Source organism: Copadichromis virginalis, linkage group LG1 (genome assembly GCF_057382275.1).
Source record: "Copadichromis virginalis isolate Kocher_CV1m ecotype Utaka linkage group LG1, C_Virginalis_male_GT1.1, whole genome shotgun sequence".
Classification (NCBI taxonomy): Eukaryota; Metazoa; Chordata; class Actinopteri; order Cichliformes; family Cichlidae; genus Copadichromis; species Copadichromis virginalis.
Genome location: NC_140618.1, coordinates 39,258,521 through 39,270,656, shown reverse-complemented (window position 1 = coordinate 39,270,656; position 12,136 = coordinate 39,258,521). Strand labels below are relative to the sequence as shown.

General features: G+C 40.7%; 1 protein-coding gene across 11 annotated transcripts in view; it reads left to right on the top strand.

Moving 5' to 3' along the window:
- LOC146719239 (serine/threonine-protein kinase BRSK2-like) overlaps positions 1–12,136 on the top strand; it is a 151,151-nt gene that overhangs the window by 95,143 nt on the left and 43,872 nt on the right. For all 11 annotated transcript variants that reach the window (XM_085462081.1, XM_085462050.1, XM_085462076.1 and 8 more), the window contains exons 3-6: positions 1,404–1,489; positions 7,017–7,157; positions 9,206–9,322; positions 11,426–11,459. In XM_085462081.1, coding sequence (XP_085318207.1) covers positions 1,404–1,489; positions 7,017–7,157; positions 9,206–9,322; positions 11,426–11,459 — 378 coding nt within the window. The remainder of the gene's footprint in view (positions 1–1,403; positions 1,490–7,016; positions 7,158–9,205; positions 9,323–11,425; positions 11,460–12,136) is intronic.

Here is a 12,136-nt window from a genome sequence, read left to right as displayed (position 1 = left end):
TCAGATCAGCTGACCAGCTGCTGTTGGTTGTCCCAAAATCAAGGCTTAAACGTAGAGGAGAACGAGCCTTTTCAGTTATGACCCCAAAACTTTGGGATACGCTGCCTTTAAATATTAGACGGGCACCTTCGTTTCCTGTTAAAATGCTTTTGAAAACACACCTTTTTTCGATAGTGTTCAGACTGGCTTGAGTTGAAATGGTTTCTATGTGTTTTATTATGTTTTATGTGAGTGTCAGTGGTTGTATGTTTTGTTTCTGTACAGCACTTTGGGCAAACTTTTTGTCTTTAAACGTGCTATATAAATAAACTGGATTTGGATCTTCTGTCTAAAACTGCAATAAATCAAACTACCATTAAAAATGAGAGATTGTGATTTCTTTGTCCCCCTATGGATTCAGCATTCATCGCCCTCTGGTGGTTTCCTTCCTGTGTGATAAGCTTTGAATGTTTTCTGCTTTCAGACTGGATTGTCTGACTCGACATCACTCTTGTTCCCCGTTTAGCGATCTGTCCACAGGATTTACATTAGAGCAGCAGACATAAATGGCTCCGAGATGCTTAATAAGATATCAGACTGTGGGTGTCCACAGAGAAAATAGTGCTATACTTTACTTTGTGCAGCACAGAGGTCTAAACTCTGTTTACCCTCCGGCCTGCTGAGGTGCCAACTGGCAGTAAATCCTGAGCACAGCAGGCAGGTTAGCACTTAAACAGCTTTGGGCAACATCTGTGCAACTACTGTATCATTTCATGACACTCACCTGCTGGCAACAATGATTTAAAGCTCCTCTCATATAATCTGCTGTTATGTACTCTTCTGCAACACGTGTTTTGCAGGTTTTTTGGTGGGGCTTGTTTTTTAGATAATAAAATATCACTCAAACAAAATAAAGACATTCATAGCGATGTGTGTGCATATTTGAAATGAGGCAGCCAGTTGATTCTGCATTCAGACTGCTTCCTGTGAATCGGTCAAATACTGGAGTCCTTCATCTAACACGAAAACATGTTTTTGTCCGAACATTCGTCCATCTCTTCAAATCAGGAGACTCAAAAACTGAAATGAGTCATCGAGCGTTTTGCTGTTCAGATGTGTAATCACACACTGAGCTGGACGCAGGATGAGTAATCCCTGCTCTGACAGTTCAAAATAAATATATAGAAACATCCTCAAGTGTCTGAGATGTGCAGGCGCCGTTTATCGCAGCCGTCGCAGAAACGTGTCTGTTTGTGTGGCACGTTAACAGTCACCTCTGTGGTATCACGTCAGCTTTTAAAGTTAGACAAATGTACAAGCTGAAAGTGTGAGAAACTTTTAGCCCTCATTATGAGTGTTGTTATTCAGAACATCGGGCTGTCTGCTTCCATCTTTTTGAATCTTTTTCTTGTGTTTGTCTTCAGGTGGAGCGGGAGATAGCTATTCTCAAACTCATAGAGCATCCTCACGTTTTAAAGCTGCACGACGTCTATGAAAACAAGAAATACCTGTGAGTATACCCCTCCCTCAGTCAACACTGTTGACACACTCTTTTTTTTAAAATATAATGTGTGAAAATACAGTTTTGTTTTTCTTTATTGTTTAACAGAGTTAGGAAAGTTTGTAGGCTTTGAATATAGCAGGTACTGCGTTCAAGCAGCGGTCCCCAACCCCCGGGCCTCGGACCGGTACCGGTCCGTGAGTCGTTTGGTACCGGGCCATGAGAGTTGAGGCTCAGGTGTGAAATGTATGGTTTTCAGGGTTTTTATCAGTTTTCAGCGTTATTTTGTTATCATTTTTATCGTTTTTATCGTTTTTATTGTTAACTCGGTTTTCCTGGGTCTTTTCACCTGTGTTATGAATAAATCTTCTTTTTTTCGGTACCGGTACTAGTTTTATTTTGTTGTATTTATCCGCGACACCCTAAAGGCCGGTCCGTGAAAATATTGTCGGGCATAAACCGGTCCGTGGCGCAAAAAAGGTTGGAGACCGCTGCATTAAAGTGCTCGTCCAAATGTTAATGTATCCAGGAGAACTTTAGCTTTGAACTTTTTAACTCGCGCTGCCACAAGTTTCAAATAAAACTGACTGATAAGTGTGAAGTAGTCAGACTCGAACGTCAAGGAACGTGATGGGGAAGCAGACTTAGGTTTCCAGAGGTGAGCAATTTATTTACAGTGAACTCCATCTTACGTGAAACTTAACAAAACTTCCCCCCAAAGTAACTAAATTAACAAAACTCAAAGTACATGGATGCAGCAACACAGCTCACCTCTCCTCCCTCAGTCTGACAGAGACTGGCTGTGTATAGGCCCATCAATTTCCCTTCAGTTAGTGCAGCCAGTGCCACTCACTAGAGCTGACCGACCTAAAACTCTACACAGATGACTAAGAATGACAAAAACCTCCTCTCACTTCTGATTAGCACATTTACACAGCTAAACGGCTCTATTTATAAAAACAAAAGATTCAACAAATCCATTCGGACCTGGAAACAAACAAAAGGAAGCATTTCTATGGTAGAAGAAACCCCTCCTCTTGGTTCAACCTGCTGATGTCATATCTGACATCATCAGCACTTTAAAATGAGGAAATGCTAGGCGGGCCTTTCCCCACACCTGACCTGCATGAAGACTGAAAGAAAGAACAAAGTATGAACAAATGACTTAATCTGCAACATAATAAAATATAAAGAAACTTGTAACTGAGTATTTACCTTAATTTGCCAGCAACAGAACGCTTGCACAAACAAGCCCAGGTTAGTCGGACAGCAGTGTTACTTTGATACAATAATGTGCATAACGTGCAAGAAAAGTCAACACATCTGGGACCCGTGGAGAGCATTACAATTGCTCATCTACTTTGTCACAATGAGCATGATGCCAACTCAAATTAACAACAGCACGAAGGCCTTTCATCAGTCCGCTTAAACCTGAAGAAATCGAACCCATTCATCCAGAGTTGAGTTATAAAAATATAAATATATAAAATGCTAATCTAGTAAGTAAACGTGGTGTATTGTTAAAATGAATATAGTCATTATTAGACACATTCATTTTCAAATTATGGGTAATAAATTTATTCATATTTTTTTAGATTAAGTCATTCATTCATCCTCAACTTCAGGCCTCAAAGATGATTCAGACACGGTGTCCATAAACAAGCTTGGAAACTGTTGCTATTGTGAATCCACAGAGAACGATGCTACACTCTCATATTAGGAGAATTGTAATTTTGCGACGGCTCTTTAACGGCTGACAAACAGCACTGATAAATCAAACGTCTAACTAACAGTCGGCAGCACTGTACAACAGTACAACGTTTACACGAGCAGCAATCTGAGCTCCGGGATTTGATTAGAAATGCTTCTTTGGTTCCCGTCACTTTAACCGGCCCCCGGCGACTCAAGCGTTCGTGTACGGGTTTTATTGTATACATTAATCTCATGCATGTGATGGCTGCGCTCCAGTGGCGTGGCTTAATATGTTGTTCAATAATTGATAAAGGTGCTGCTGTCAAATGGAGCGGGAATTTGTTTTCTTAATGTTGCGAGGACGGGGACGAATGGTCATCATGGATGCAAACAGTTTGAAATTCTCACACTCACAAATCACGCCCGAGCGTGTTTTTAATTTAAATAGCTGTGATGGGTAAATGCTTGAGCAGATCCCTTAATCTGCTAATAAATCAGGCCCCGGGGAAGACGGGCTGCAGGAGGAGCCGGCTCAGCACAGGAGATGGATAAAACCACAAACCCACATGGGTTGTGGATTTTCTCAGGGATTTATGTTGTGCATCAATGTGGTGACTGCAACACATCACAGCTAAATACTCTTTAGTTTATAACCCAATTATTTCAATAATGCTTCTTTCGATTTGAGGTGAACATGAACCAGAGGATCTGTAAGGACTCGGATGGGAAGTACATTTAATGTAATGTTACATGATTGGAGGTTCTTTACTAACAAAACTGTGGGAGATCTTTTAGTTTTGGTCCAGTAAATTACACAGATTTCTGTTATCGTGTGTTTTACTTTACTATTTTATAGCAAAAATTGCGACGGCTGAAATAAGGTTTGTCATCTCAGGTTGTGTTACATTTCTAGGCAGCAATCAAACTGAAAGCGACTGACCACGAGAGGTCGCTTTTCTCGAATTGTTTCTATCTGCAGAAACATTCTGGCTAATCCGAGGCGTGTTTTCAACACATTACTGATTAGTTCAACACACAACTAATCATTCCCTTTATATGTCTATGCGTCTTCTTACTTTGCCTTGGAGTTAGGGCTGCTCAATTAATCGAATTTTAATCACGATTACGATCTGGGCTTTCAACGATCATTAAAAATGACTGAGCCGATTATTAGCCCCTCCCTCATTTATCCGCGACACCTTAAAGGCCGGTCCGTGAAAATATTGTCCGTGGCGCAAAAAAGGTTGAGACTGCTGATTAAGAGGACCCGAGGGAAGCTCAGAAAGCTAAGCAGAAGTTATTTAGAGAGGAGAGTGACTGCCGTTGGTTGAAAAGAGAGGTTTAAAAAAAAAAAAAAAACAACTTCAGTGGTGTTGCACACTATTTTATATTATTTTTTAAAGTCATTATTCAATAAATTGTTATCCCTTTAAAGCCGGTCAGAGCAGCACACTGTTTTGTGTAACTATTTTTAAATCCCTGTAGAACCTGAACCGTGTAAGCTAGCGCAATAATCTGTTTTGCATATGAAACTTACATCTTATGCCATCAGCTTCTCCTCGGTCACGGTTTCCTTCCACATAAATTGCATAAAAAGCTCTTGCAGGAACAAAAACATAATATTCCAGAAACACGCTTTGCCGATCCGATCAGCTGTTCGTAACACTTCGCACATTGAAACAGACTCACCGCTAACTATCACATGTCCGCCATTTCCTGCCCGAAACCGGAAGTGATGTCATTTTCGCGGAAAATGTGTTTTTTTTTACTTGTAGGCCTTAAAAGCCTATACTGGTCATGTTTGACTTTTCTGAATAGTTTCTGGGATGCTTAGAACTCGAATTGCACTGCTGGAAATAGTTTATTTTTCTTTGCAAATTTGCATCATAGGATTGTTTTTGTTTTTCCTGCAGTATATAAAAATTGGTGTATCTCCAAAATAAAACTATGAAGACACTCAAAATAAATTTCCTGTTGTTGTAAACTATTTTTTGCAACTTTTTTGTATTTAAAGTTTTGAGGGATAAACCTCTTAAATTTCTCCAAGTAGAAATATATGTTAAAAAACAAAAAAATTTTCAATTTTTTTGTAGTTTATTGCACTTTTTTGCAATTAATGTAGTTACTATGGACTTAATGCATACATATTATTAAAATATGGGCTATAACAGTTGTATAGCAACTTGAAATGCTCCCACAAATGGCACTACAACATGTAAAAAATAATATAAGCTCTGGTGGACTTGGTTCTATAGTAGGTCTTAAAGGGTTAAATAAATATCGTCAAATAATCGAGATCTCAATTTCAGTGAAAATAATCGTGATTATCATTTTTGCCATAATCGAGCAGCCCTACTTGGAGTCACAACAAAAATGGAAAGCAGGCCGATGTTCGCACACATTGCAGAGGACGGGGTTCAGACGCACCCTAAACCATTGGTTGTGTGTCTTCACTCAAAGTGTTCGGCTAAAAGTCCCTCACACTTTCAGCTTCTACATTTGGCTAAGTGGCACGATGTCACATGCACGTGGTAGTGGTCACACAAACATTTCTGCGACAGTTGTGATAAAGACTTGCAGCTGCAACACAATTTATTAACCTTCACTTCATCACTTCAAGATAATGATCTTATCTTTTGGAGGGAAGCAGCAGAAAACAATGAATTCTTCTAGGAGACGGTTCTTTAAGAACCCCACGTTCCAGACACGTGGCCAAAGACTTCTTACTAATTTATGGCTGTGGGTTGTTTTGGCTTTGTTCCTTATATGTAGTGAGCTGTCAGGACAGGTTAGTATATTAATTACAACAAAAAGTGGTCATGTTGAAGGTTTCTCTAAAATATTATTATAAAAAGAAAATTGGGCTAAAAATGTGTTTATGGTGATCAAACTGCATCTCAGTAGCCCTAAAAACTGGCTTTTGTTACAATGTGGGAAACTCCATTATCAATCAGACATTAACTGTCCAGGTTCTCAGTCACCATCAGTGACAACTCTAACTGCACAAAAAGCCAGTTTTTCAGTTCAATTCAATCCAGTTTTATTGATATGAACAGTCACCTCGAGCAGAATGATTACTCTCTTTGTGTTGGGAGAACAATTGAAAACATTTACATCTTCTAATAGGGTTAAAACTGCTGATGACATCACAGGGTTAAAATGCTAATGTATAACTGTAATACTAATGTACAGCAGTCCCTCGTTTGTCGCGGGAGTTACGTTCGAAAAATAACCCACGATAAGTGAAATCCACGAAGTAGCCAACTTTATGTTTTTTACAATTGTTATAGATGTTTTAAGGCTGTAAAACCCGTCACTACACACTTTATACACTTTTCTCAGACAGGCGTGAACATTTTCTCTCTTGTTTACTCACAAAGTTCAAACCTTCGTAGAAAAAGAAGTCCAGTGTTATAGAATGAAACCAAAGGCTCCCGCAGGTGACGACGTTTCGTCGACATTGTTGTTTGTTGGGGAGAAAACTTACAAACACACAGTGCAGCACTTCAGAGTCGCACTGCTAGGATCGAAGATTTATGTAAATTTGACAAACTGAACACATTCTGTACTGTACAGGAGACACGGCACAAGATTGATTGACGGTGGTCTACAGCCAATCAGGACGCAGAACACAACGCGCTGTAAACATAAATAAATAGAAAATAGAAAGTATGCAAAATTGCACAAAAAACCCGCAAAACAGCGAAGCCGCGAAAGGTGAACCGCGATTTAGCGAGGGACCACTGTAGACATGACTGCAGCAGTAACTGCTCCTTGTTTTACTGGTATTGCAGGTTTCAGAGGTTTCCCGTCACATGTATTTGGCCTCTGTCTTCTTTTGCAGATACCTGGTGCTAGAGCATGTGTCTGGTGGGGAGCTTTTTGATTACCTGGTGAAGAAAGGCCGGTTAACACCGAAAGAGGCTCGAAAGTTCTTCAGACAAATCATCTCCGCTTTGGACTTCTGCCACAGCCACTCCATATGGTTTGTCACTCAGAGACAAATATTGGGTTTTATCAGAGGGTTGGGTTTTAGCTAGGAGTGCTGGGGAGAAATGGACTTTCCATGTAACTCTGTTCTACAGGGCAAACATCAGGGTGCAGTAAAACAGATCATTTATCACAGCAATTTGTAATAATACATTTTCAAAATTACACCAGTGTGTGGGTGAGTCTCAGGTAGCTCCGCCCACACACATCAAACGGACCAGGCTCTGCTCTGAGCCATTATAAGTGCGACCATACACAATGAACTGATCTCGTTGCCTTTGCTCAAACGATGGGGACCAGGTCTGCAGCTACTCTCAGGAAGTTGCTGCCTTGAAAGCAACTTTGGTGTGTTAATACGGCAAAAATAGGACAGGCATCAGTCTGCTATCAGTGTGACTGAATGAGGTCAAAGGGCAAGTAAATGTAATCTGTTTGTATTAATACGCCAGTTAACTGTGATAAATCTGCAAAAATTGCAAGTCTGTGTCGGTTTCTTCAAATCTTTTGTCATCCTCACCCCACACAATTAAACAAAATGAAGTGCTCAGTGTCCAGCTGAGTCTCGTATTGCAAAGACATGTTGCAGATTTGAGGTCAGGCTGACTGCAGCGTGAGGGCAAAAATCTCTTTACCAAATGCAGTATCGTAAAACTGAGGCAGTCATAATGATAGTTAACAGAGTTCATTGCCCCGGCCTGCTTCTTCACCTTTGAGAGAATTTGCATTTAGTTTAATGTGCACTTAACGAACTAATAAAACGATCAAAGCATTCTTACTGTAGTTTATATTCTAGGGATTGTTTATGACTTTTCTATCGTTTCTACAAACACTGGAGTGTTTGCTCCATTCGGATGTGTGAAGAACGGGTTTCCTCCTGCAGCCTCTTTCCTCATCAGCTGCAGCCGGCGCTGACTTTAGAGGCTGCAGCTCCTCTCGATCTCTTTTCATCTCTGAGACCACCTTTAGTTCCTCCACACATGACTGCAACACAAGAGCAATTGCACATCAAACATGTTCTGCCTTTGAGCCTCAGCGTTAGACATCAAGTGTTCGACTTTTAAGAAGCACATTTATTCTCCGCTGTGTGTTTTCTGTAAGAAAGACGCACAAAACTCGAGCTCTGTATGTCTGCGTTTTATGTCCCTCGCTGGTTTTAAGTAAAACTGTGGACTCGTATTTGACTCTTTCAGTCGCTGATGAGTTGCAATCACCTTGTCTTGATTACAGAAAACATTAAAGGCCGTTTCCCTGAGGAGGTCGGGACATGACTGCGAAAGCTGGCACAGCTCTGATGACCTTCTGTATTCACTACTTTGAGTCGAGCCTCTCGGGACAATTTAAAACTGCTAAACTGATCAGTGTGGAACAGATTCTTACAGTGCATGATCCTGGTGTACTGTAGAGGCACCAGTGTTCACACTGGGAACATCACAAAATGGGAAAATGAATGTTACATTTTTAAAAGATGGACGTCCCATCACGTGTTATTCTCTGCCGCCCTGGTTTAAAAGCATCAAGCTGATCTGGCTGTCACCATCACCCCTGTCCTAAAGCATAGCATGCTTCATCCTCCCACGTGACTTTAATCAGAACCATAATTTACAAAATCAATTTGTAGACTCGACTCTCTATAAGTAACGTGTTCACTGAGGTCACAGAGCAACTGAAGAGTCATTTTCCAATAGTACTTTGTAATGTCACCATTCCTGAAGGATCCTGTGGACCTCAGCGTGCAGACAACAAGACCTTGAATAAAGGTTAGAAACCAGTCTACGCTCCAGGTTCAATTATGTGTTTACTTGTTCTTTACTTGCCCTCAGACTGTTTAGCACCACCAGGGTTGCAGCTGAAAATATAAGGCCCATGTGCATGTAGAGTCATGGCTCCAGCTGGGCTCAGATTGTCTCTTATTATTTCCTCCTGTGATGTTTGTCCTGTTGAACAGAGTCATATAACCAATTCAAGTCCCTTGAAAAGCCACCACCAAGAAAATGTATCACGAGTAGACTCATGTAAGGATCTGTCTTTGCTGTTCTCTGGCAGCCACAGAGATTTGAAGCCCGAGAACTTGTTGTTAGATGAGAAGAACAACATCAGGATAGCAGACTTTGGCATGGCGTCTCTGCAGGTCGGGGACAGTCTGCTGGAGACCAGCTGCGGGTTAGTATTCAAGTTATTGACTTGCAAATTATACCAAGTGCATGTCTGACACATTATGCTTTGAGTTCTTTATAGCGAGCACCAAACATGAACATGCTGAACAGAACAATAGATGTTATTACTGTTCTAAATGTAATCCATGGTTATTATTTGCACATCTTGATTTGCATGACTTTAAATCCCTTTAACTCGCCAGTCTTTCCATTTACCTCTCAGCTGAAAACCTGCTTTAGCTCTTTGTTTCTGACTCTCTCGAGAGACATAATGGTTCACAGTGTCATTTTTCCAGCATCTTGTTAGAACCAGTTGCTATAAATCAAAAGCGTAATGAAAAATGATTGTTCCAGCAGTAGAAACCTTTCCTAGTATTTTGTTGTGTAGTCTTTGTGGGCTCTACAGGATATGTGCTGGTCAGCTGTAGGCCAAGCAGCATTTCCCAGAGTCAGCCATGTGGAACGGCTAAAGCTTGGCTGCTCTGGCTCAGAAATGCTGCACAAAGCAGGAGGGAGACAAATCTCTGCAGTCCAAGTGCTCCAGTATACAAACATGTGGACAGTTTGACCCTGTGCTGTACATGTTGTGTGCTGGCTGTGTGTCCGAATCGCCAATAAAACAAAATATGATGTGGAAATGTTGGCAAATCTGACATGTGATGTACCGATACATGCCGAGTCTTTCTTTGGGGCGTACCTCATAGTCTGATAGGATGGATACTGGAAATCTTCCATATAACTGAACCAGTATAGGGCGTCCTTTACTTCTGGACCTAGTTTAGACTTCTGCACATGGATTTTTTATCTGCATATTTTCAGTAATTTATGGCTGTTTGCTGGGCATTCAGTGCAGCTGGCAGTACGCGTGCATCGATTGGATTCAGTGGGGCTTTCGAGTCGTTAATAGTCTTCAAGCTCACGCTGACACTGTGTCCGTGTTGGGGTCTGTCAGATTAGTCTTTCGCTGAGCGATCCTTTAAATATCTCTCGTAAGTCAAAAGATTCTTTCACTTCATGTGACGTTAATGGAATTCATTAAATGAGCAAGCTGCCTCCAGCAGGAAGGATGAAAATTAGCTCGGGTGTAATTAGATTGCAGTTAGTGTATTTTGACATGACTGTGTTTGAGTAGTTCAGATCGACTGGGTTTACATACATTATCATAATTAAGTATGTTGCGAGTGAAGATGGAGTGTGTGTTTACTCTGCGAGTTTAGATGGGATGCTGATGGAAGAAGTCATGCTCTGTGCTTCGTTTATTCCATGATGAATCCGCACAGGGAAGCTCCAGAGTACAGTTAGTTCTGCTGCAATTGTGCAATTATTAGATTATTTAGAATGCAGACATGAGAGGAAATACTAGAGAAAAATGACCATGTTTCAAAAAGCAGAAAGTGCAATATTTAAACAGGAAGGCAAAGAGCACAGAGCCCATATTTTGGCACCGTGCATTGTCAGTACTTAACGCTTCCTTTGACTCTATCACAGCTCGTGGCGCTCTTTCTGCAGCACTTCAGATTCTTTCACTTTCTGGCATATTTTCGCTCATTGCTTCTGCAAGTGTCTGCTACGACCTTGAGATTCTTTATCCATCTTCCTGCACTGCTCTTTGAACACTCAGATTTTCACTGATGGGGGTTGTGAACTGTGAGAAACATGGCAAAACTTTTGTGCCTCTTCAGGTCGTCTGTTGTGGATTTTGAAGGATTATTGTTCTATTATAGAGGATTTTCTCTTTGAAATTGTCTTGCAAAGTCTGACAACCATCACAGCAGAGATGTCTGTCTTACTACAACCTTTTTATGAGTTTGTATAACTTTTGTTTAAAATTATTATTATTTTTTGCCGTGTGCTGGGTGCTGCCGTGCGTTATCCAATAAGCCGAGCCACCACAGCACAAGATTCTGTTTTGAGGCTGTTCGATGTTATGTAATACTCTTTAAGCATAAAGAAATCTGTCATGCAATAAAGACTGATGTCATTATTTTAATGCATGTGAGGTAAAGACTTGCGTGTTTCAAGGAACTGCTATCCAGAGCATCAGCTGATACTTCCCCAGTGTATTTATTGTGCTTCATGTTGTATCCTGAATGGCCGCCTCTTCTTACAGATCTCCACACTACGCCTGCCCAGAGGTTATCAGGGTAAGTGCTCGCTCTCTTCTTGTCTGTCTCTTTCTTTCATTCAATAATAGGAGCTCTGAATCAGAGTGGCTCTTACATCACTGCTCCATCCTCTCTGCATTCACCAGGCTTCCTCGTTCCCTCTCATTTGTGCGTCTCTATTGCCATATTTCTTTTTATTCCTACTTCCAGCTGCCCATACCTGTACATCTTCATAAAGTCAAGACTTTTTCAGTTTGATCCCTTTTTCTGTGATAGGGTCTTAGTTTTGATTATCATGGGGCACTTCTATCAACAGTATGCCCCGAGTGAGTGCTCTGTACTCTCTGAGGGAAAGGGTTGTAATCTGCATGGTTTATTTTTTTATTAAATATTTCTCCCAAGTCGAAAACACAAAGTTGCTGTTTAAAAATGACTGTTTCAAATGTAAGAAATAGACATTGTTTTTAGTGGACAGCAGCCCAGCTGTGTTTCTATGCTGTCAACATTCAAAATAGTTAAGCATTGAACACATGACTGTAAAATCAAACTGCGACAAAGGGCGGTACTTTGGTTCTTTTCAAGGTTTAACCCCCAAAACATCATTAATTATGAGCATTTGTGATTTAGTGTTGTTGTTTACTAATAATTCTTCATTAACAATTCTACAGTGGCTTGCAAAAGTGTTCGGCCCCCTTGAACTTTCCCACATTTTGTCA